The 26,402-nt window shown below is 48.1% G+C and overlaps 1 protein-coding gene and 1 pseudogene across 6 annotated transcripts; both read right to left on the bottom strand.

Annotated features, from left to right (window-relative positions):
* Window positions 1-72: 72 nt before the first annotated feature.
* On the bottom strand, window positions 73-25,817 carry LOC141408008 (uncharacterized). 6 transcript variants are annotated; one of them, XM_074006087.1, is made up of 5 exons: window positions 25,383-25,817; window positions 24,122-24,235; window positions 23,053-23,126; window positions 5,229-5,338; window positions 705-2,718 (listed from the first exon to the last, which is right to left on the bottom strand). In XM_074006087.1, exons 1-5 carry the CDS (start codon window positions 25,709-25,711, stop codon window positions 2,569-2,571), a joined length of 777 nt encoding a protein of 258 aa, XP_073862188.1. In that variant the 5' UTR covers window positions 25,712-25,817; the 3' UTR covers window positions 705-2,568. The 6 variants fall into 6 exon arrangements, with proteins under 6 accessions (XP_073862190.1, XP_073862192.1, XP_073862188.1 ...); XM_074006090.1 differs by lacking the exon at window positions 25,383-25,817 and adding an exon at window positions 24,424-24,619; XM_074006088.1 differs by lacking the exons at window positions 705-2,718; window positions 5,229-5,338 and adding exons at window positions 20,444-20,645; window positions 21,036-21,194.
* Window positions 4,417-5,201, bottom strand: LOC135966134 (IQ motif and SEC7 domain-containing protein 3 pseudogene; annotated as a pseudogene).
* Window positions 25,818-26,402: the final 585 nt, after the last annotated feature.

Consider the following 26,402-nt stretch of genomic DNA (forward strand, 5'->3'; position numbering starts at 1 on the left):
ATGTTTGTTGGCCACATAAATGTCTTCTTTTGAGAAGTGTTCATATCCTTCACCTACTTTTTGATGAGGTTGTTTGTTTTTTCTTGTAAATTTGTTTAAGTTCCTTGTAGATTCTGGATATTAGCCCTTTATCAGATTGCAAAAATTTTTCTCCCATTCTGTAGGTTGTCTCTTCACTCTGGTGATAGTTTCTTTTGCTGTGCAGAAGCTCTTTGGTTTAAGTAGATCCCATTGGTCAATTTTGGCTTTCGTTACCATTGCTTTTGGTGTTTTAGTCATGAAGTCTTTGCCCATGCCTATGTCCTGAATGGTATTGCCTAGGTTTTCTTCTAGGGTTTTTATGGTTTTAAGTCTTAAGTTTAAGTCTTTAATCCATCTTGAGTTAACTTTTGTATAAGGTGTAAGGAAAGGGTCCAGTTTCTGTTTTCTGCATAGGGCTAGCCAGTTTTCCCAACACCATTTCTTAAATAGGGAATCCTTTCCCCATTGCTTGTTTTTGTCAGATTTGTCAAAAATCAGATGGTTGTAAATGTGTGGTGTTATTTCTGAGGCCTCTGTTCTGTTCCATTTGTCCATATGTATGTTTCCGTACCAGTACCATGCTGTTTTGGTTACTGTAGCCTTGTAGTATAGTTTGAATTCAGGTAGCGTGATGCCTCCAGCTTTGTTCTTTTTGCTTAGGATTGTCTTGGCTATATGGCCTCTTTTTTGGTTCCATATGATATTTAATTTGTTAATCATAGATTTTTCTAATTCTGTGAAGAAAGTCAATGATAGCTTGATGGGGATATCATTGAATCTATAAATTACTTTGGGTACTATGGTCATTTTCACGATATTGATTCTTCCTATTCATAAGCATGGAATGTTTTTCCATCTGTTTGTGTCCTCTCTTATTTCCTTGAGCAGCAGTTTGTAGTTCTCCTTGAAGAGGTCCTTCACATCCCTTGTAAGTTGTATTCCTAGGTATTTCATTCTCTTTGTAGCTATAGTGAATGGGAGTTCACTCATTATTTGGCTCTCTGTTTGTCTGTTATTGGTGTATAGGAATGTTTGTGATTTTTGTACCCTGATTTTGTATGCAGAGACTTTGCTGAAGTTGCTTATCAGCTTAAGAAGTTTCTGGGCTGAGATGATGGAGTTTTCTAAATATACAATCATATCATCTGCAAACAGAGACAATTTGACTTCCTCTCCTCCTAATTGAATACCCTTTATTTCTTTCTCTTGCCTGATTGCTCTGGCCAGAACTTCCAATACTATGTTGAATAGGAGTGTTGAGAGAGGGTATCCTTGTCTTGTGCCAGTTTTCAGAGGGAATGTTTCCAGTTTTTGCCCATTCAGTATGATATTGGCTGTGGGTTTGTCATAAATAGCTCTTATTATTTTGAGATATGTCCCACCAATACCTAGATTACTGAGAGTTTTTAGCATGAAGGGATATTGAATTTTATCGAAGGCCTTTTCTGCATCGATTGAGATAATCATGTGGTTTTTGTCATTGGTTCTCTTTATGTGATGGCTTACATTTATTGATTTGTGTATGTTGAACTAGCCTTGCATCCCAGGAATGAAGCCGACCTGATCCTGGTGGATAAGCTTTTTGATGTGCTGCTGGATTTGGTTTGCCAGTATTTTATTGAGGATTTTTGCATCGATGTTCATCAGGGATATTGGCCTGAAATTTTCCTTTTTTGTTGTGTCTCTGCCAGGTTTTGTTATCAGGATGTTGCTGGCCTCATGAAATGAGTTAGGGAGGAGTCCCTCTTTTTCTATTGTTTGGAATAATTTCAGAAGGAATGGTACCAGCTCCTCTTTGTACCTCTAGTAGAATTTGGCTGTGAATCCATCTGGTCCTGGGCTTTTTTTGGTTAGTAGACTATTAATTACTGCCTCAATTTCAGAACTTGTTATTCAGAATTTCAGAAGGAATTCGACTTCTTCCTGGTTTAGTCTTGGGAGGGTGTATGTGTCCAGGAATTTATCTATTTCTTCTAGATTTTGTCTCCTTATGAAACATCTTTATGACTGTGGGTAAAGATGTGAGTATCTAGGGGGTCTCCCTGTGAAACGTCTTGAAACCCAGGGCCCTGGTGCTGTAAGCACCCCTCCCCCACCAAGCTCGAGCATCCCAGCTCGATTTCAGACTGCTGTGCTGGCAGTGAGAATTTCAAGCCAGTGGATCTTAGCTTGCTGGGCTCCATGGGGATGGGATCTGCTGAGCTAGACCACTTGGCTCCCTGGCTTCGGCCCCCTTTCCAGCGAAGTAAACAGTTCTGTCTCACTTGCATTCCAGATGCCACTGGGGTATGAAAAACAGCTCCTGCAGCTGACTCGGTCTCTGCCCAAATGGTCGCCCAGTTTTGTGCTTGAAGCCCAGGGCCCTGGTGGTGTAAGCACCTGAGGGAATCTTCTGGTCTGCGTGTTGTGAAGACTGTGGGAATGGCGTAGTATCTGGGCTGGAGTACACCGTTTCTCAAGACGCAATCCCTCACAGCTTCCCTTGGCTAGAGGAGGTAGTTCTCTGACCCCTTGAGATTCCCAGATGAGGCAACACCCCACCATGCTTCAGCTCACCCTCTGTTGGCAGCACCCACTGTCTAACCAGTCCCAATGAGATGAGCCGGGTACCTCAGTTGGAAATGCAGAAATCACCGCCTTCTGCATTGATCTCTTTGGAAGCTGCAGACCAGAGCTCTTCCTACTTGGCCATCTTGCCTGCAAATAAAATTTTATTTTTTATTGTTAGTAGAGACAGGTTTTCACCATATTGGCCAGGCTGGTCTTGAACTCCTGACCTCAGGTGATCTACCCGTCTCAACCTCCCAAAGTGCTGGGATTACAGGTGTGGGCCACTGTACCCCTCCAAATGTTCCTTTTTGATGAGACTTCAGCATTGAGGGAAAATTGTTTTTCTGTTTTGCCAGACAAGTAAACAAAACTACCACCACCAAAACTGAAACCAAACAAAAATGTGAGACTGAGGGAAGCGCAAATGGGCCATTGAGGAAGTTGGGGTAGAAAACAGAATATTTTGGGGGGCCCGAATAGAATGTTGTAGGTCTGCCAAGCCAGATCATGTTAGATCATCACCTCTCAGATTCCATGCTTCTGGTCAACCTACTCTGTGAGCTAACATGCCCTAACCCAACTTCTGTAACTCTACAGCAGATGCAAGAAGAAAATTAGCTTTTATGGAATACAGGAAATATTGACGAGTATCCCCAGACTTAAAGCACACATGAAACTAAATGAAGATGAGATTCCCAGCTCTGCTCTCCCCCTCCCCATCCCCTTTAGCATCACCATTGTCAAGGCTGGGTGCTGACCAGGTATGATTTCCTCCAGCTGTTCTTCCCTTTTGTTCCCCATGACCTGTCTAACCAGAGAAATAAAGCTGACATAGCCACAGCCTTCCAGTACAGAGGGAGAGCATTCCAGCCCCTTTCATGTCTTCTTCCCATATACCTAGTTCATGGACCTCACGAATGAAGAAAGCGCTTGAGGCCCTACGTCCTGAGAAGTTAACATTTTTCTCAGGACCCAAGATGAGATTTCAGTGATCAGCAAATAACCAAGAGGAAATCAGGTTTGCAGTTGCTGGCCTTAACAGGTAGATTTAAACAGGACATCCAAATGCCAATTCCATCTGCCAACTGTTCCCCGTATCATCATTCCCTTTCCATGATGGCCAATGACCTTGCATGGAAATCCTTCTTGAGTCGGAGGAAAAAGCTATAACCACGCCAAGTCCTCAAGCTATACCTGAGTCCTCCAATAGTCTGACTGGATGTTTCTTTGCCGGTCTTCAGCTCTGCGGGAATTCAGAAGAACGGTGCCCCCTCCAGTCAGAGCAGAGAAATATTCCCCTAATGAGCCACTCCTGACTGTGACTCCCACTGCAGCAGGTAAAGAGCTACACTTTCTCTTCCTCTGCCTCCAGTTCGCCTGCTTTCCCACATCACTCCTGCTTTTCAGCTATGTCCTCTGTCTCCTGAATTCCCTTCTACCTAAGTCCTACTCTTCCTGGGCCCCAGCCCTGTTAAAGCTCTACACATGCCTTTTTCCCAGTCTCCATATTTTCACATCTCACTCTCCATTCAAATACTTTTGCTACCCAAACTCCCTTCCAAATTTTTCCTAACTTAAAAAGAAAATATTTCGATGGTTCTCTTTTCTTCAGTTTAATCTTCACTCAAACTTCCTGCCAGTCTAGTCCCCTTTAAATCTGCCAGTTCTCAACGTCCCCAGTTGCTTAGACCCATTTATTTCCTCCTTTGCCCCTACCGATGGTCTGCTGACTCCTTTTTTGCTCCAACGTTCTCCAAAACTTTCTGAAGCACGGATATCATTCCTTCCTCATCCCCAAATCTCCTGTCACGGTTTTGTTCCCAAGCATCTTCTCACCCCTTCACGCCACATCACCCCGGTCCTTTAGACTCCTGCGCACTCTATTTCCCCGTCTCCCTCTCACACGCACTTTCTTCCCTTGCTCCCACCACAGCAGTGCCCATCTACTCCTCCCCGCTCACTCAGGTCTCCTGCTCAGGACGCCCTTGCCGAGCGCGCGGGGGATTTGTACTGAAGAAGGACTCCGGGAGCTGCGCAGCAACTCGGTAGACCCTCCTTCTCCTTGTATGTAGCGGCCCCAAGTGTCCCGGGAGCTGGTGGGGCGATTGGGCTGTGTGAGCCCGGCAGCCAGGAGGCTGGGCTGCGCCAGGAGCTGTCCGTGGTGCTGAAGCGGCATCTGCTCGGACGCGGGGTGTGGCGCGGCGGCTGAGCGCTGTCCCTGGTCCTGGAGGTTCCCGGCCGCCGGTGGTAATGGCGAGAGCAGCGGCCCAGAAGGCCAGTACCGGGAACGACGATGGCGGACACAAGGGTGGGCTTGCAGCTGCTGCTGGTACTCCCAGAGGCTGCGGTTCTCAGCGCTCAGCTCGTCCAGCCGCCGCTCCTGCTCGTCGAGGCGCTGGCGCTGGACATGGACGAGGCTCTGCTGGTTCTGCACGATGGATGGCCCAGAACCCTTGAGGTAGAGCACGGCGCGCACCGGGTTCTCCAGCAGGCTCTCGATGCCACTCACCGCCGCCTGCGCCCTACCTGCCCCTGGGCTGGCAGCTGGGAGCGCGAGGGCGCGGGAACCCATCAGCCCAGCGGTCCTCTCCCACGGGCCCAGCCTCCCTCCCGCCACCAGCGCGGCGACACCGCCACCCCGATCGTCACACACTCACCACGGGTGAGGCCGCGGCCCAGAGCACCCCTTTCCTGTCTCTTGGCGTCCGGAGGAGACTCTGGTTCCCAGTGGGCTGAGAGGAGAGGGAGGAGGCCAGCAAGAGGGAGCCTGTGTCGGGGCGTGGGAGGGAAGCAAGATTACGCAGGCGACCAGAGAAGGGCGGTGAACCTGACTGACAAGACGGGAAAGTAGGCGAAGGGGAAGTGGTGATACTGGGAAGGTGCGGTGGGACCGGTAGGAGAAGAGAAGCAGAAAAGAAAGGAAGAGAAGGGGAGAAGCTGGCAGAGAAGAAGAAGAAAAGGGGAAGGTAGGGGCAAAGAAAGAGAGAAATGAGCTGGAGGAGAGGAAGGCGTGGGGTCCTGAAGGGGCGCAAATTCTTTTCCCAGGTCCTAGCCTTCCAGAAGCTGAAATCCATCTAGAGACCTGATGAGGAGAGCCCACACTCGCCTCTTGCTCGCAGCCATCTATTCTGCCGGGGAATTCCCCGGAACACAATGATCCTGGGGCTCTAAGGGACCTTAAAGAGCATCTGGTCCTACTCCTTCCTTCAGCCATGTTTCATGATGAAACTTGGAATGGGAATGCTGTTCATGCTGCGTTTTCTCTGGGAGTGAGACCTCAGGACAGTCTTGGCTGTTTCTACTAGGAACACAAACTAAATAAACCAGGCCCTCTGTAGCAAGGGCTAATTCTTCCAGAAACTTCGGAATAGATCATTTTATTTGACAAACATTAATGAACTACAGGAGGAAGTGACTCTTAAAGTGAGAAGAGTTTTCCAGAAAGGAAGGGCAGCATGAGCAAAAGCTCAGAGATACTAATCAGCATCAACCAAATCATTCATTCCTATAATAATTTTATGTAAAGTACCTGCCAGATGCATATATGCAAAGTAATGTACTAGGATCTCCACCAGGCATAGATAAGAAATTATTGTTGAGGTATGTAGCCAAAGGATTATAAATTATGTTGCTATAAAGACACATGCACACGTATGTTTATTGTGGCACTATTCACAATAGCAAACACTTGGAACCAACCCAAATGCCCATCAATGATAGACTGGATTAAGAAAATGTGGCACATATACACGATGGAATACTATGCAGCCATAAAAAAGGATAAGTTCGTGTCCTTTGTAGGGATATGGATGAAGCTGGAAACCATCATTCTCAGCAAACTATCGCAAGGACAAAAAAAAAAAAAAAAAAAAAAAAAAAAACAGCGCATGTTCTCACTCACATATGGGAATTGAACAAATTCAATTTGGACACAGGAAGGGAAACACCATAAAATTTTTGTATTTTGAGTAGAGATGGGGTTTCGCCATGTTGGCCAGCTGGTCTCGATCTCCTGACCTCAAGTGATCCACCTGCCTTGGACTCCCAAAGTGCTGGGATTACAGGTATGAGCCACCATGCCCAGCCTTGGCTGTGATTATTAATGGACAAGTCCTTGTGTGAACATGTTTCATATGTTTTATCAAGACTAAAATTATAGAAATGAAATTGCCAGATTACATAAAAATATGTATTTAACTGGATAAGAAACTGCCAAACTGTTTTGCAAAGTGATGTTTTTTTGTTTTGTTTTGTTTTGTTTTGTTTTCCAGACAGGGTCTTGCTCTGTCACCCAAGCTGGAATGCAGTGGCATGATCTCGGCTCACTGCAACCTCCATCTCCTGGGTTCAAGTGATTCTCCTGCCCCAGCCTTCCAAGTAGCCGGGATTACAGGTGCCTGCCGCCAAGCCCAGATAATTTTTGTATTTTTAGTAGAGATGGGGTTTCACCATGTTGGCCAGGCCCGTCTTGAACTCCTGACCTCAGGTTATCCGCCTGGCTCCCAAAGTGCTGGGATTTCAGGAGTGAGCCACCGCGCCCGGCCGATGGTACTATTTTTAATTCTTGCCGGCAACATATGACAGGTTGAGGTATTTCACATTCTTGCTAACATTTGGTATTTTCATCCCTTTTTAATTTAATCCATTTGAGTGGGTGAGTAGTTGCATATCAATATGGTTTTAATAAGTCTTTTCCTGGTGACTAACGCTATTGAGTATCTTCACATGTGTTTTATTGTTTATTTGTGTATCTCTTTCACCCACTGTTTCTATTGAATTGTCTGCCTTCTTATTTTTGATTTGTAAGATGTGTTAGGACATTCTCGCATTGCTGTAGAGAAATACCTGAGATTGGGCAATTTATAAACAAAAGGGGTTTAATTGGCTCAAGGTTCTGCAGCCTGTACAGGAAGCATGGTGCCAGCATCTGCTTACCTTCTGAAAAGGCCTCACAGAACTTTTATTCATGGCGGAAGGCAAAATGGTAGCAGGCACATCAAATGGCAAAAGCAGGAGCAAGAGAGAGTGAGGGGGGAGGTGCCACACACATTTCAACAACCAGATCTCACAGGACCTCATCACCATCCTGAGGACACCACCAAGCCATGAGGGAGCCACCCCCAAGACCAAAACACCTTCTATCAGGCCCCACCTCCAACCCTGGGGATTACAATTCAAATGAAAGTTGGGCGGGGCCAAATATTTAAACTATATCATAAGACTTCCTTCTGGAAAGCAGTCTTTGTCAGATGTATGTATGGCGAATATTTCCTCCCAGCCTGTAGTTTTCCTTTTCATTGTCTTAATATCTGTGGAAGAGCAAAGATTTTTATTTTGATGGAAAATATACTGACTTTTCTTCTATGGTTCATGCTTTTTGTGTCGTACCAAAAATTCTTTGCCTATTCAGAGTTATAAGCATGCTCTCTTTTGGTTTTTTGCTGGAGGTTTTATAGTTTTTGCTTTCAAGTTTAGGTCTATGATCCATTCCAGGTTAATTTTTGTGTTCAGTGTGAAGAGTTAAGGTTCATTTCTTTCTTAAGTGCTTGACAGAATGAAGCCATATCTGCCTAGAGGTCTCTTTGTGGGAAGATTTTTAAACTACACATTCAGGTTTTTTAATAGATACAGGACTATTCAGGTATTCTATTTCTTTGTCCATCCATTTTGGTATTTGCATCTCTGGTAGGCAGAATGGCCTCCCAAGGAGGCCCGTATCTTCGTCCCCTGAACCTGTAAATGTGTTACTGTACATGACAAAAGGGACTTTTAAAAATGTTATTAAAGTAAGGGTCTGTAGATCAGAAGTTCATCCTGGATTATATGGGTGGATCCAATGTAATCACAAGTCTTTGTAAGAGGGAGACAGGGCCCTATTCAACAAATGGTGCTGGGATCATTGGCAAGCCACACGTAGAATAAAACTGGATCCTCATCTCTCAACTTACACAAAATCCACTCAAGATGGATCAAGGACTTAAATCTAAGACCTGAAAAAATAAAAATTCTAGAAGATAACACTGGAAAAACCCCCTAGACATCGGCAAAGACTTCGTGACCAAGAACCCAAAAGCAAATGCAACAAAAATAAAGATAAATGGGTGGGACTTACTCAAATTATAGAACTTTTGCATGGTGAAAGAACAATCAGCAGAGTAAAAAGACCACCCAGAGTGAGAGAAAATCTTCACCATCTATATCTCCAACGAAGGACTGATATGCAGAATCTACAAGGAATTCAAACAAATTAGCAAGAAAAAAGCAAACAATCCCGTCAAAAACTGAGCTAAGGACATGAATAGACAATTCTCAAAAGAAGATACACAAATGGCTAACAAACATGAGAACAAGCACAACGTCACTAACGATCAGGGAAATGCAAATCAAAACCACAATGTGATATCACCTTACTCCTACAAGAATGGCCATTATCAAAAAATCAAAAAGTAATAGATGTTGGCATGGATGCAGTGAAAAGGGAACATTTCTAGCTGCTGGTGGGAATGTAAAGTAGTACAACCATGATGGAAAGCCGTGTGGAGATTCCTTAAAGAACTAACAGTAGAACTGCCATTTGATCCAGCAATCCCACTAATGGATATATACCCAGGGGAAAATAAGTCATGACATGAAAAATATACTTGCACACGCATGTTTATAGCAGCACAATTCACAATTGCAAAAATGTGGAGGCAGCCCAAATGCCCATCAATCAATGAGTGGATAAAAAAACTGTGGTATATGTATGATGGAATACTAGTCAGCCATAAAAAGGAATGAATGGCATCCACAGCAAATGGATGGGATTGGATACTATTATTCTAAGTGAAGTAACTCAGGAATGGAAAAACAAGCATTGTATGTTCTCACTCATAAGTGGGAGCTAAGTTAGGAGGATGCAAAGGCATAAGAAGGATAAAATGGACTGTAGGGGTTCATGGGGAAAGGATGGGAAGGGGGTGAGGGGTAAGAGACTACAAATTGGGTTCAGTGTATACTGCTTGGGTGATGGGTGCATCAAAATCTCACAAATCACCACTACAGAACTTACTCATGTAACCAAATACCACCTGTTCCCCCAAAACCTATGGAAGTAAAAATTTTTTTAAAAAACCAAGCCAGAGAGGGGACGTGACCAGACAAGCAGAGGTCAGAGTGATGTGATTGCTGCTGCGAGCCAGAAGCCACGGAATATGCTGGCAGCTGGAGGATGCTGGGAAAGGATGGAGACAGATCCCCCCCTGGAGCCTGCAGAAGGAGCACAGTGCTGTCAATACCTCGATTTCAGCCAGAGGAAGCCCAGTTTAGACTCCTGGCTTCTGAAACTGTAAGATACTAAATCTGTGTAGTTTTTGGGTCACTGTGTTTTTGGTAATTTATTATAGCTGCAAATGGAAACTAACACAGTGTCTTTCAAGAAATGTATCCATTTCATCTGCATTGTCAAACTTGTTGGCATGAAGCAGTTCCTAACACCTTCCAATTAACCTTTTAATGTCTATAGGCTGTGTCGTGAGTCCTCTCTTTCATTCTTGATATTGGTAATCTGTAAGATAGATAGATAGATAGATAGATAGATAGATAGATAGATAGATAGATAGATAGATAGATGATAGATAGATAGATAGATAGATAGATAGATAGATAGATAGATAGATACACATTTTTTTTTTTGAGACAGAGTTTTTGCTCTTGTTGCCCAGGCTGGAGAGCAATGGCACCATCTCGGCTCACCGCAACCTCCGCCTCTTGGGTTCAAGCGATTCTCCTGCCTGAGCCTCCCGAGTAGCTGGGATTACAGGCATGTGCCACCACACCCAGCTAATTTTGTATTTTTAGTAGAGACAGGGTGTCTCTATGTTGGTCAGGCTGGTCTCAAACTCCCAACCTCAGGTGATCTACCCACCTCGGCCTCCCAGAGTGCTGGGATTACAGGTGTGAGCCACTGCACCCAGCCAGTAATTTGCATATTTTTTAAAAATCCGTGTGGCTAGAGATTTATCCCTCTTTATGATATTTTCAAAGAACCACTTTTTGGTGTCATTTTTCTCCTTGTTTGTGCATTTTCTATATCATTGATTTATACTCTTAACTGCTTCCTTTCTTCTACCCAGTTTTGTTCCCATTTGCTTCTCTTTTACTAGCTTCCTAAGGTGGAAGCTTAGAGTATTAATTTAGTATTAATTTTCTTCTTTATTAATTTAAACACTAAGAGCTATAAAGTTCCCACCAGGCACTGCTTTAGCTGTAGCTCACAAGTTTTGTTTTCATTTTCATTCACTGCAAAATATTTTGTAATTTCCTTTGTTATTTAAAAGTGGGCACAAAAGGTGGACTTTGGTGCTTGTGCCTCAGTTGACCTTGTTAAGAAGAGTGACTGAGACATGTCTCAATCAATTCCAGGTTTAATTAGCCAAATTTGAGGACGTGCTGAGCCCCCACACACCTTTCTCCCCTCTGGCCTCATGAAGCCTCTGCTTAAGGAGGGCCCCATGTCCATCTTTAGCATCTCAGGGTCAATTAAATCCCTGCCCTCTAAGGGCATTTTCATGTGAAGCTTTGTTCTCTGTGACATAAGGGGAGAGGGATGTTTAGAGGAGCTGAGGGAGAAGACCCCAGGGAATTTCCTTGTCCCACAGATACATCTCTCCACATAGCAAACTACATGCAGAGCACCCAGCACAGTGCCCAGCACACAATCAGTGCTCATGAAGCGTCGCTTCCCTCTGCCCACTGCAGATGGTACAGGCAACGCAATGAGCCAAGCTTCAGCTTGGTGAAGGAAAGCATAGCCCACGTTCCAGCTCCTGGGCTTTGTCCTCTGTGTTGCAGCTAAAGGCTAAGGGCAGTTCTAGTGCCAGTATTGTTTGCGCTGAGGATGGACCAGCATGTCCTGTGCCCTGTGGCCCCCAGAAGTGCTGTTGCCTGCCTGCTGCTGCTCTGTGTCTCCAGCCCCTCCCCACGTGCCTCGCCAAAGCCCACTCCACCTCCCTCCCCTCCCAATCCTCCTGGAGCTCCCGCCTCTCATCTTTCCTTCCCTCTGCGGGGCGGGTGGCGATCTGTAGGCCTCCCTGAGAGAGAACTGCCCCTACCCTGCCTGAGATGCTCAGAGCCAGGGCACTGACTAGTGCTCAGCTCTGAAAGGATGAACTGGGATCTTTTCCCAATGCTGACGCCCTCTGGGGTCTGAGGATAAAGATGGAGGGAGGCACTGAGCTGAGCTCAGACAGGAAAAGGAAGAGCTCGTGATCCAGAGCTAAAGAAGACATGACCCAGTGAGCAGAAGACCCTGCCCCAGCAGGGAAAGCCACGCCCTGGTATGGGAGGGTCTGGAGCTCAGGAGGGATTCAGGCTCAGCAGGGACTCAGGCTCATTGCCCTCTGCTCAGGAGAGCAAACCCCTCTAGGTGAGGCTTCCTCTCTGTGTCTTTACTCCAGGGATCCAGTGTCAGAATCAAGGGCACCATCGAAGTAGGATGCCAGGGACACCTCAGCTATGGCCAAACAAATGCCAAAGGCCCAGCTATCATAGCTGTGGGTTGGTGGGGAGCAGCCTCTTCACAGGCCCACCCTTTATGGACTCGGGACCCTCCGTCAAAGCTGGCTCTTTCCACCCTCAGAGCACCGTCTCATCTGTTGCTTTATTTGTGACTCACAACAAGCCTCTGAGTCAGGCAGGGCACATGTCACTCCAATTTCACAGAAAGGGAAACTGAGGCATGTGTTGGGCTAAGTGACTTGGACCAGATGGTAAGTGAATTAGGGTCAGGACTCAGATCTCCTTGGATCTACACCAGATGCCCTCTCACATGGAACCCTCACTCTAATCTTAACACTTCAATGGCTATCACAAGAGTATGAGCCCACAGCAATTGCATGCATGTTCACGTGCGTGTGCACTGTGTGTGTGCGTATGTACTTGTGTGTGCATGTGTTTGTGTGTGTACGGATATGTGCATGCGTGATGCTTTACTTGCTGAGGGAAGAGGAGAAGGACTGGCTGGTCTTGCTGTTTTTCTCTATCTTGAACATTGTAGGTGCCACTCCCAGGAGAGCCAGGCAGCCATGGTGGGTCAGGAGGAGACGTCACAGGACGAGACCTGTGAAGTGAAGATGAATGATGGCACGGAGGCCTGCAGTGAGCTCAGCCTGCTCTACACACAGAAATGCGAGCTCTGCCCTCTGCTCAGGCTGACCCAAATGTGGGAACATGTCTGGGGAGGTGGAGGCAGGTCACTGAGATCTCTCCTCTGGGAGTAATTTGCAGGAGGAGAGGAGATCACATAGAAAACACCTGCACAGCCTCTGTCATCGTCTTAGAGGAATGGGAGCCCCCCCACCCCGCCACACACACACACACACACACACACACACACAAAATGCCCTTTTCAGCATGGCCTTTCCTGACTAGGAAAACTTCTAAACATAGTTTCTTAAACTTTTGTTATAACCAACAGACATAAGTATATTTTCTGGTGAGACTCAGTGTACACATACATCTATTGGCAATCACACAAGTGTTTCAAGACACGGCTTATAATAAAGCTGCCCAGAAGAGGGCACTGGCGGCAAAGCCAGGCCTGAGACTTTTTTGTCCTTCTGGAATTTTTGGAGGATTTTAGCTGCAGATGCAGATCCATTAAAATGTGGTGATATCCATTTGGTCAGCTATGACTGGCTCTTAAAAGAATAGTACAGCGTAGCATAGCACAGTGAAAACTATCAGGGTGCATCACATGTCACAAAGGTAAGTGCTGTGCGTGAAACACTTGCTAAATTGCCAAAAATGTGAGTATCTAGAGGGTCTCCTTACGAAACGTCTTTATGACTGTGGGTAAAGATGTGAGTATCAGCCGGGCGTGGTGGCTCAAGCCTGTAATCCCAGCACTTTGGGAGGCCGAGATGGGCGGACCACGAGGTCAGGAGATCGAGACCATCCTGGCTAACACGGTGAAACCCCGTCTCTACTAAAAAATACAAAAAAACTAGCCGGGCGAGGTGGTGGGCACCTGTAGTCCCAGCTACTCGGGAGGCTGAGGCAGGAGAATGGCGTGAACCCGGGAGGCGGAGCTTGCAGCGAGCAGAGATCCGGCCACTGCACTCCAGCCTGGGCGACAGAGCCAGACTCCGTCTCAAAAAAAACAAAAGAAAGAAAGAAAAAAAGATGTGAGTATCTAGAAAGTCTCCCTGTGAAACGTCTTATGACTGTGGGTAAAGATGTGAGTATCTAGAGGGTCTCCTTATGAAACGTCTTTTTGACTGTGGGTGGAATTCACAGAGGTTTGAGACATACTGTTTCCGAAGCCTTCCTGAAAGAACTTCAGAGTGAAGAAGGACTAGCCTTTTAGGTTTTTTTAAGAAAGGAAAGTGTAGCTGGAGGTGGTGGGAGGGAGCACCAGGCCCCCCACCTTGGGGATTATGGGGAGAGCAGCATCCAGGCCAGCACAGCACGCGGCTTCTGGGGGTCCAGTGCTTTCTGCTCAGGAACAGGGTAGGAAGAGTAGCAGAAGCACCAGCTTTTCCCCTAATGTAAAAAGAAGACTCTAGTGAGTAAGTAAAAACATGGAAATAGCTAACACCTAGTTCTTAGAGATGACACCAAAATAACAATTCACAGAAATAAAAAGTGATAAAGTGGACTTCATGAAAATGGAGGCCTTTTATTCTGTAAGGATCTTATTAAGAGGATGAAAAGACACTACAGACCGAGTGAAAATAACCACAACCACATATCTGACAAAGGACTTGTATCTGGAATCTATGAAGAACTCTCAAAACTCAGCACATTTTTTTAAAACCCCATGAGAAATCAGACAAAAGACATGGACAGACATTTCACCAAACAAAGTAGCTGAACAGCAAATGTGCACATGTAAATACGGTCAGCACCACTGGCCATTAAAGAAATGCACATTAAAACCACAATGAGCTCTCACTATGCCAGTTAGAATGGGTAAGATAAAAAATAACACCAAGTGCTAGCAGGAATGCAAGAAAACTGAACATCTCATACATCGCCGGTGTGACTGAAAAATGGTACAGCCACTTTAGAGAAGAATTTGGCAGTTTCTTAAAAAACCAAACATGTACTTCCCATGTGACTCAGTAATTGCATTATTTGGCATTTAAGCCAAAGAATGAAAATTCAGGTTCACAAAAACCTGTACATGCATGTTCCTAAGAGCTTTATTCAGAATAGCCTCACAGTGGAAACCACCCAAATATCTTTTAATGGTGAAGGAGTCAACAAACTCTAGGATATCCATACAAGAGAATACCACCCAGGAGTAAAAAGAAATCAACCACTGATACAGGCAACAACCTGGAGGATCATGAGAGAAGGAAGTTTGGTGGAAAAGGCCAGTCTTTTAAAAGGTTACACACTACGCAGTTCTATGTACATAACATCCTCCATATGACAAAACTAGAGACGGAGAATAGAGAACGGATTTGCGGCTGCCAGGGACACGGGCAATGTGTGGGGATGTGATTCAAAAGAAGAATGACAAGGGAGGTGAGTTCCACTCAGTGAGGAAAGAGTTCTATGGCAATGGCAGGGGTGGAGATGGTTACAAGATACTACACATGAGATCACCTTGCATAGAATACACACACACACACACACACACACACACACACACAGAGTGCATATAAACACTGAAAGCTGCATAAGGTCCGTAGTCTAACAATGTCCATTGTCTAATAATAGTCAACCGATGCCAATGCCCTGGTTGTCCCTCTACTACTTTTGCAACTACCTATGAATCCACAATTATATCCAAAAAAAGTTAAGAAGAGAACTAGCAGATAGCTGCAACATGATGATTGATCAGAGTCAGCCCAATGCCCATCCATAGGGGACTGATCAGGTAAACTATAGTCCATCCACACAATGTATGCAACAATAAAAAATCAGGAATATATTTGCCACCTATTGTGCATAAGTGATAAAAGCAAGATTCAGAGCACTGGAGAGACTGCACTACCTACTGTGTGAGAAAAAAAGGGAAATCAGAATGTGCCAGAAACACATATTTGCCTCTTTCCACAATAAAAATGGCAAGAACAAATCAGAAGCCAATGAATATGGTTCTCCATAGGGCTGACTGAGGAGCAGGTTAAGAGGATCCAGATGGGAGCAAGATGACTCCAAGTACAACTGTAGTTGTAACTTTTTACTTATGTAAGTCTTTACATCACCAATATCTTCTATTAAGAAAGGAGAACAGAGGCAGGGCACGGTGGCTCACGCCTGTAATCCCTGAACTTTGGGAGGCCGAGGTAGGCGGATCACGAGGTCAGGAGATCGAGACCATCCTGGCTAACACGGTGAAACCCCGTCTCTACTAAAAAAAAAAAAAATACAAAAAATTAGCGGGCGTGGTGGCGGGCACCTGTAGTCCCAGCTACTCCAGAGGCTGAGGCAGGAGAATGGCATGAACCCGGGAGGCGGAGCTTGCAGTCTCTGGCATCTTGCCAGAAATGGCGCCACTGCACTCCAGCCTGGGTGACAGAGTGAGACTCCACCTAAAAAAAAAGAAATTAGAACAGAAATTCTAAAATTTAACACAAATTTTAAAATCTAAATTATATCAATTTGATGCTGTAACCACACAGAAAATGATTACCTCAGTAACTTCTGAACAAAATACTCTGTCTGTGTACCCCCGAGTGATCTCAATTCTGACAACAAAAAGAACTGCAAAGAAAACTGAAGCCTCATGTGGTAAGTGGGGAACAGGATAATCAAGAGAAGGCCAGAATATCACACTGACCTTAGCATAAAGTGAGCCAAATCTCTAAAAACACAGCCAAGCCAATTTTAACATAGGCAAACTGCCTGAACCTGAACTTCACTCCTTTTAGCCAAGCACTTTACAAACATCGTCTCACTCAGTTGCAGAACAACTGCATAAACCAGGTACTACTGTTGTCCCATTTCCCCAGAGAAACTGGAGTAGGGAGAAGTGGCATACGTCCCCAAGGCCACACAGCTAACAGGAGAACCAGGCTCTGGACCTGCAGGGTCCGGAAGTGCAGAGCCCACGCTTCCAACCTTTAATTCCTTGGAGGCAGCAGAAAGTAGCTGAGAGAGGAGATGGCCGCAGCCCTGGCTGAAGAGCAGAAGGAAGAAGGGAAAATTCTCCTCCAAGGGAGAAGACCAACATTGCTCAGACCCTAACCCTGATCACACTTCTCTCAAAGCTCTGTGCCCAAGCTTGATCCTCAGGTTGATCTCTTCTCCCACCCTTGACCGCTCTGTTCTCAGCTCTACAGGGTTGACAAAATTCATGTCGACCTAAAACCCAGAATGGGACCTTGCTTGGAAAGAGGGTCTTTGCAGATGAGATCAACGTAAGGGGAGCTCACAGTGGATTAGAGTGGGCCCTATCTAGTCCGATAACTGCTGTCCTATTAAGAAGAGAACATGGCCGGGCGCGGTGGCTCAAGCCTGTAATCCCAGCACTTTGGGAGGCCGAGGCGGGCGGATTATGAGGTCAGGAGATCGAGACCATCCTGGCTAACACCGTGAAACCCTGTCTCTACTAAAAACACAAAAAATTAGCCGGGCGTGGTGTTGGGCGCCTGTAGTCCCAGCTACTGGAGAGGCTGAGGCAGGAGAACGGCGTGAACCCAGGAGGCGGAGCTTGCAGTGAGCTGCGATAGCCCCACTGCACTCCAGCCTGGGCAACAGAGCTAGACTCTGTTTCAAGAAAGAAAAAAGAGAACACACACACACATCACACACACACACATCACACACACACATATCACACACACACATCACACACACGCACATCACACATGCACATCTCACATGCACACATCACACACACACATCACACACACAATCACACACACCACACACACACACACATCACACACAGACACCACACACACACACCACACACACATCACACACACACACATCACATACACATCACACACACATCACACATCACACACACACCACACACACACACATCACACACACATCACACACACATCACACACACACATATCACACACACACATCACACATCACGCACACACACCCCACACACACACCACACACACACACATCACACATCACGCACACACACCCCACACACACATCACACACACACATCACACACACACACATGCACACACATCACACATACACACACATCACACACACACATCACACACACATATCACACACACACATCACACACACATCACACACACATCACACACACACATCACACACACAATCACACACATCACACATCACACACACACACATCACACACAGACACCACACACAGACACCACACACACACCACACACACATCACACACACATCACACACACATCACACATCACACACACACACATCACACACACACCACACATCACACACACACCCCACATACATCACACACATACATCACACACACATGCACACACATCACACACACACACATCACACACACACATCACACACACACATGCACACTCATCACACACACACATCACACACACACATCACACACACACACGCACACATCACACACATCACACACACACATCACACACACACATCACACACACACACGCACACATCACACACATCACACACACACATCACACACACACATCACATATACAATCACACACACGCATCACACATCACACACACACACATCACACACAGACACCACACACACACCACACACACACACACATCACACACATACACATCACACACACATCACACATCACACACACATCACACATCACACACACACACACATCACACACACATCACACACACACATCACACATCACACACACACCCCACACACACACGTTACACACACATCACACACACACACATGCACACACATCACACACACATCACACATACACATCACACACACACACACACACGCGCGAATGCGCCCTGTGAAAATGGAGGCAGAGCTTTGAGTGACGTGTCTCCAAGGCCCAGAACAGAGGGTGCCAGGAACCGGCAGAAGCCAGGAGACAGCCAAGCAGCTGATCCGCCTCAGAGCCTCCAGTAGGACTCACCCTGACAACACCTTGGCTTTGAACTTCTAGCCTTCACAACTGAGACAATGAACACCCGATGTTTAAAGCCAGCCAGCTATGGCGCGTTATTAAGAGAACCCTAGGAACCCAATACACGACTTTCAAGGACCTTATCCCACTGACCTCCAAGCAGGCCTGGATCCGTGTGTCTCGGTTCTGGGAGCTCCCACCAGCCTGCAGAGAGACCACTGTTCGGGGACTTCCCGAACAGTGACTGAAGAGGAAAGAGGGACTCAAAGAGTATTGCCCCAATATTCCCCCTCCCTCCTCCTAAACTCTACTGGGCTCTCTCTCTCCCCCAGGAAGGCTTCCCTGCTAAATTCTGCCCTGCAACTTGCCCGCTACATTTCCAAGTGCTGCCTTCCCTCTGTGAACTTGAATGGAGTCCTCTGTTTTTTGCACAAGAGCACAAAAGTCTGCCTGGGCTTCCCCCAGCCCTGTATTCCCACACCCTAGGCTGTGCTCATTCTGGGGCTCTGCTCCTGGTGCGTGCTGCTTGGGTCAGTAGAAATGACTAGGAGGTCGCTGGCACCAGGGAAGAAAGAGGGCTGGCCTGGCCATCTGCAGGGCAATCACAATCTCCAGGACAAGGCATTTCTCCCACTTGCCCTTTCATGAATAATGTGGACCTGCCCAGAAAAAGTGAGTATTTGCCTTTAAACCAAAACCTTATCAAGAAAGTAGGTGATATGCCTGGAAGGTCTCCTTCAAGATACTTGTGGGCCTCAAAAGTGGCAGGAAGCGTGAAAGAAAAGGGAAGGCCGCACTCTGTAGAACGAAGTCCTCAAAAGAAACCCAGCTCCAGACTAAAGCCAATCTTGCAGGGCAGCTGGGATTCCCAGCCTGCCTCACATATGAGGAAGCCCTGTCAAACGCCCACCCACCACCACCAGAACCACACGAAGCCAACAGTCCCCGAAGAAACCAAACTCTTCCATAGATAGATAGCAGAATATTCTGTCTCGAAAAAATTATTCTTAATATCCTTAAAGAAATCCAAGCAACTATGGCATCAATAAAATGAGAACAACCAGTCAAGATAAAGGAATACTCAGAGATCGGGAAAGAGTTCCTAAGAGAAAAACCAAAGAATGCAGATGAAGACACGAACCCCCGCCCTCCCTCCAGGAAACCCTGGTGGCCCTGCAGGAAAGGGACTCAGTCTCCTGCCCCTGGGCTCCCTGCAGTGGCTCACCCATGGGCCTTGAGGAAAGTCATGTCTGCACCTTCCAGCCTGGATTCAGCTGTCCCACAGCTATAAAGGCAGAGAGTCAGCCGGGCGCGGAGGCTCACACCTGTAATCCCAGCACTTTGGGAGGCCAAGGTGGGCAGACCATGAAGTCAGGAGATCGAGACCATCCTGGCCAACACGGTGAAACCCCATCTCTACTAAAAATACAAAAAATTAGCTGGGCATGGTGGCGCATGCCTGTAATCCCAGCTACTCAGGAGGCTGAGGCAGGAGAATCGCTTGAACCCGGGAGGTGGAGATTGCAGTGAGCCAAGACTGCACCACTGCGTTCCAGCCTGGGTGACAGAGTGAGACTCCATCTCAATAACAATAATAATAGCAATGAAATAAACAAAGGGAGGGCGTCAGTGTCCACCTTTGAGCCAGAAGATTCCAGGGGGACAGTGATCATCAGTGAGTGCCCTGCGGAAGAATGATAATCTCCTGGGTGGAGGTGAGGCTGCCTCACCTAGCAGCCCCTTCCTCCAATAAGACCTTCCTTTTTGTTTTTCTTAGAGATGACAAGAAAGCCTTACATAAAACTGTCAAGCCTACAACCTCTACCCTCTCAAAAACAACAACAGTTGACAGCCTTCAAAGAGCTCATTACCACACTGGCCTGCCCCTCTGTGGGTCTGCACACCTCCTTTTGCATCACTTCTGACGGGGGCAGGCAGAGCACACTCCAGTAGCAGGTGAGCAGCAGCTCTGTTCTGCCATCCAGCTCCAAGAGCGACAGGAACTTCCTAAGATCCGGGATGAGACAGAGGTGAGACCAGAGAGCCGAGCAGGAATGCCACTGCAGAGAGGGGACTTTATATTACAGAGAGGGATGCTGGAGGCCAAGGGATAGGCAGGGGCCAGACACGGCTGTGTCTGGTTCAAAGCCCACAATCTTCCCGGGTCCTCCATCTGCAAGAAGAGACGGGAGCCACAGGACTCTGGACTGCATGTCTGCCCAGCATACAGCATGGCCCACATGAGCAGATCCACCCAGATGACACTCCAGAGGGACAGGGAGGCTGCTCCCGTCCTCACCCAGAGGAAAGTCCGTCCCTCAGCTTGGAACTCCATCCCTTCCACAGTCGGCCCCACAGCCCAGCCCCACTCCTCCTCCCTTTCAAGCAAGTCCTCACCATCCAGGATCTGCAACATCTGGGGCACCTCCCACATCCACAGCGGGCCCACATTCGACTGACGACAGGGTGCGGGGAGGCGATGGGATGTGGGGCTTATAACAGCCTTAGGGCATTTTTTCCAAATGTCTTTTCTCTGTAGGCCTTCAGGGAGAACAACTGAACAGCCAGAGAAGCAAACGGGAAGCAGAGAAGAATGAAGGCAAAGAAGAAAATTAGAACAAACCCAAAGAATGGTAGAGCCGAAACTGAGCCCTCCCATTCTTTTCCACCTGCTGAACAAGTTGCCCAAAATGCCCTCAGATGCCACCTCCTCTGTGATGCCCTCTGTGACTCCTGCAGGCCAAGTTATCCACTGCTCTGCTAAGATCCCATTGCACCTGTTAGTACCTCTGTCACCTTTAACTATGGGTGGTGAGGTCACTTCCAGGTTTGTCTCCCTCCCTAGCACTGTGAACCCCTCAAAGTCAGGTATACATCCTGTCTCTCCACGTGTCCTTTATGTCTATCACAGCACTGGGAAAATTAAGAAACTCAAAACATACTTGCTGAGAAAAGGAGGTCCAGAAAGGCTGGGGGATTTGTCCCAGGTCAACAGAAAGAAGCTCACAACGAGGCCACACAGAGGAGACAGCCAGGCCCTCCCCATTTCCTCTCCCTCCCCGTGTTCCAGTCCCAACACTATGTGCCCAGGGCCCCCCCTCCAAGCCCGTCGGCCTGGGGCGCCTCTTCCTAGGACCCCCGTGACCCTCAACCCTCCCTCCTCCCTCCATATCTGGCATCAGGCCTGGAATGGTGGCCCCGGCCCACTGATGAGGGGTGTGGATGCCAAAGCACCTCCCTGTCAGGCCAGCCAGGCCCCTATTCTGTGGCTCTGCTCCCACCCCTGCCCTTCTCTGTCCCTTGCCCCTGGCTCGCTCCACCCTCGGTCCCCTCACTTGCACCAGGTCCTGCTCACTGAGGGCTCCGGCTGGCTGAGCCTAATAAGGTGGGGGCTGATGGTGTTCCCCTGGGGCAGGGTCAAGTAGCTGTGCTGCCCCAGAATCTTGACAAAGCTCAGCAGGGGCGTGCGCACCCTTTGGGTCACAGACCATCACACGCGTGACAGGAAACGGTTGCAGGATGGCTTCCTGTTCCAGGTGAGCACACAGGGGACCAGAGCAGGTCAGGGAGGTCTTCAAGGACCTCGGGCCTCCTGACTCCAAGTCCACTGTGACCCTTCAGTGGGCGCTGTGGCTGTGACAGACCACCTGTGACTGGACCTGCCCACTTCCGTCCTCTGCTCTGAAGTTCCGACCCACTCCAGCCCCGTCGTCCTCCTGGAGAACTCCAAGCACTGACTTCCCACACTTTGTGTGCCGCAGACACTGAAATTGGCAGGAGTGTTGGTGGAGGGGAATCCAAGTAAAGGAAAGGTCTCATGTTTTGGCCTTTGTGGGGAAAGCCAGGAACCAATCTGGCAAGTCCTGAGGGCCCAGCCTCCTGTGAGCCTGCTGGGAACTGGGCCCTTGTTTTTCAGGCTGATGCATTGTTCTCTATTTAACACTCAAAACTAGTAGGCCCTGCTGCAGCCATCCCAACGCACTGTCCTACACCATCCAGACCTGGGAGTTTCTGCTGCCTGCACCCCTGACTGCAGGGCTTGTTAAAAATACAGCTTCCCAGGCCCCGCTCCAGCCATGAAGCTCAAGGCTTTCTCCTCCCAAGCAACCTGTGGGTTCTTGGGGCCTGAGTCAGTGTCATTTGGAGCTCCATGTCTCCCCTGAGGACACAACAGTGTTGCCCACAGAACAGGCTCAGAAGAGGGCAGGTAGGCACCACCTCTCCACTTCTCAAACTCTTCTCTGGTTTTAAAGAACCCAAACAGAACAGAAGGGCAGGGGTCTCAGCCTGAATTAGCTTGGTGAGGATGCCTTCCTACTCATTTCCTATCTGCCTCCCCTGTCCATTTACATGACATCAGGGTCTCAAGAAACCAATTGCCCTCCTAGCACAAACACACGGCCTCTGCACTCACAGGTCTCGGATTTTTCTGTATCAGCAGAACCACTGAACTCATCACCTCCTTCTTCAAGGTCTCCATCTGGGGCACTAGAGAAAACACAGGCATGCAGCCGGAGGTCAGCCTCCTCCTCCTCGCCTCTGCTGCTTGGGGAGACATCAGAGGACTGCCGGGTGGGAGGAACGCCAGGTACAGTCCTGGCCATCAAAGGCCAGGTGGAGTCTCCACAGGCATCTCAGCCATCCCTGCGCCTCCAACCACACTGAAACCCACAAGCCTGGCTGGTACTTTCCATAGGAGGGCATTCTAGCCCCATCCCTCGCCGGTCTCCACGACTGCCCACACAAATCCGCCTCTCCAGACAAGCTGTCCTCTCCAATGTCTGTCCATCTCAACCTTTCCAACCTCGGCTGCTGCTCCTCTCCCCTGTGGCCTCCTTGTCCCGACCCATGGTCACAGGCTCCTCCTTGCTTTTGGCCCGTCCCCTCTGTAAAGTCCACCCCAGCTTCCCTGACCTCCCCCTGCTTGCCTTCCTGTCAGCATCACCACTCCCATCTAAGCAGCCCAGAGCATGTTGTCCTGCACTGTCTCACCGTGTGGACAGCCTCACCCTCCCCACCCTACAAGGAGCTCGCTGAGGGCAGGGGCTGTCTTCTCTGTGTGTGTTCTCCATGCCTGGCACAGTGCTTAGCACACAGCGAAAGGTTGACATCCACGCCTGATTGGAGGCAAAGCCTGCTCTTCCAGGCAGTAATCACAGATAAACCACTCTGAAACCATTCCAGAGCAGGCCCTGTTCTCGGCACCTCACATTTACTCACTCCACCCTCACTAAAAATCCCTAAAGGGAACAATTATTTTTACCTCTGTTTTTCAAATGAAGAAATAGAGGCACAACCTAAAAGTCATTTGCCCTAGGCCACATTGCTAGTGAGAAGCACAGCCAAGATCCGAACCCACTGAGATGACTCTGCATTTAAAATCGTGCTTCTAACTACTATACTGGACTGTCTCCAGAGAAAGCAGATTTCCCTAGGAACGATCGAGTCCTAGAACCCCAGGACTGTGCCCCATTGCCACTCACCTCTGCAGGACACATCCCTGAAGGCTTGCAGGGCTGCCACTGCCTTGGCAGGCTCCTCGGGTTTGATGACGCTTTGCAGGAAAATCACCAGTTGATCGCCGCCGTATAACCTGGCTGTAAGAAGGGTGTGAATACAGGGCAGTCAGGGGTATGTTTAAACGGCAGGTAATACCCAGGCTTAAATCATGCTCACAGCAAACCACTGACCATGAATTGGACGAAAGAAAAAGAAAGAGAACCAGGTCCACCCAGCACTTGCCATGTGCCAAGCATGTGCCAAGTGTACCTCCTGCCCCACATACCTGCCCACAGGCAGCGCAGGTGTCCATCGGTGCTGTCCTGCCGTGAGCGCCTTTCTGAAATGGCGATCATGCCAGGAGAAAGGGCAGCCAGCCCCAGGTGAGGCAGTGGGAACAAGAGGGGTGGGGTGGGGCCGTGGCTATGCCCTTTCTGATTCCCTCAATTTCAGGCAAAGTTCTCATTAATTACTTCGAATCTTGTCTCAAAGGATGGAATTCCCACCTTCCCATAGGAACCTAGGCCCCAACCCCAGCCCGGAGAGAGACCAAAGTGGTCCTGAGTCACACATGGGCGCACACACACACACACACAGCTAGGGAACCATATGAACTTAGTATGTTGAAAGCTCTCAGAGCTGAGCTGTGGTTCAGCATGGAGTAACAATCTGAGTAGTATTTGCCACTTATCTGTAGGGAGACCAAGGCCATCAGGCCTGGGAGGATGGAAACCAGGGACCCTACATGTGGAGGAGGAAACTGAGGCATGAAGCCGTGCAGTGCATGGCAACCAGGCTGTAAGGAGAACAGAAAACTGGAACCCAGGAATCCACATTCCCAGTCGCAGAGGGAACAAGACAGAGGACATCAAATTAAATATAAAGAAGGCGTCATCCTTTTGTAAAATGTTCAATTGTCCTCTGCCTACTCCACAACACAGAAGACCTGGCACCTCCCACGGGCCAAGGAGAACCTTCTGCCTTTTCCCTAGAGTTCAGGGGAAGCCACAAAGGCTTGTCACCCCAGAAAGCACACAGGATGTATCCAAGTTACCTCCTGGAAAACGTCCCTCTCTGTGCCCAGAATCCAGGCTGTTTCAGATGTGCCTGTTTCAGAGACGCCTGCAGTGTGTGCAGCTAAGGTCGCCATGTCAAAGACCCCTGTACCGTCTGGAGGTGGTGACCTGATCTGGGGAAGAAGAGAGAGAGGGCAAGGACAGGCTGCCTCCAGCCCGCAGCGCTCACCAGCTGGAACAGCACGCCTGGGATATTCCCCAGCTGGGTCTCCAAGTTGACACCTCCACGGCCACTGAGAGCCAGAGCCTCGGCCAGCTGGCAAATGCACTGTGTGCACAAGGACAGAGTGAGGACAGGTCGTCCCAGCCCTTTCCACAGCCTCGAGGGAAGTACTCCTTCCTCATGTCTTCGAGGTTGGTCCAAGCCCTTACGATTTCACACGGCCCTCTTGAGCCTTCGAGGCAGGACCAAGGTGTAGCTCTCTCGTCGCTCGACACGACCAGGACTGGACCGTTCCCCTCACCCAAGACGCTGCCCTGATTTTCAAAGAACCCCATGATTCCAAGAAAACCTTAAGGGAATCCAACACTGCAAGTGTTGGCTGACCTGAAAGAAACAGGAGTCAACCTAAGCGTCCATCAACAGACAAATGGGTAAAGAAATTGCGGCATGTATTAAAAAATGGAATATGATGTAGCCGTTGAAAAGAATAAAAATTCTTTTATTTTTAATAAAATTTTAAAATGCAAATAAAAATCCTATAACATCGGCCTCACGGAGGCAGATTTCTGAGATGGCCCCCAAAATTCCAGGGTCCTGGTACACACACATCTTCTGTCAGTTACTCAGTGACTCAGTAATGGGTGTTGATGGGAAGGGATTTTGCAGTTGGCATTTATATAGGGGGATGATCCCTGTGGGCTTGACCTAACCACATGAGCCCTTCTACATCTGGGTCTAGAGGTCAGAGGAAGGGAAGGCAGCGAGACTCAAGGGCGAGAGGGATCCAATGAGGAAGCATTGCTGGCTCCGAAGCTGGAGGTGCCTCGGGACAAGGAACATGGTTGGCCTCCCTGAGGTGAGCGTTGCCCCGGCTGACATCCAGCTGGAAAACAGGGGATTCAGTCCTACAATCACGAAGAGTACGTATTTTGGTAATTTGTGACACGTCAAGAGAAAACGGATGCAGCTCCACACTGTGCTTTCACGGTCATCGTCCTGACCGAACCACCCTTGAGAGGCCGGCGC

This window comes from Macaca fascicularis, chromosome 11, assembly GCF_037993035.2.
Source record: "Macaca fascicularis isolate 582-1 chromosome 11, T2T-MFA8v1.1".
NCBI classification, from domain to species: Eukaryota; Metazoa; Chordata; class Mammalia; order Primates; family Cercopithecidae; genus Macaca; species Macaca fascicularis.

Coding starts and splice junctions, on each gene's coding strand:
- LOC141408008 (XM_074006086.1), bottom strand. CDS start 25,711: ATGGGGTTCTTTGAAAATCAGGGCAGCGTCTTGGGTGAGGGGAACGGT. Junction 23,127..24,121: donor CAGGGATGTGTCCTGCAGAG/GTGAGTGGCAAT, acceptor TGTTTTCTCTAG/TGCCCCAGATGGAGACCTTG. Junction 21,195..23,052: donor TACAGAAAAATCCGAGACCT/GTGAGTGCAGAG, acceptor CTGGCTGTTCAG/TTGTTCTCCCTGAAGGCCTA.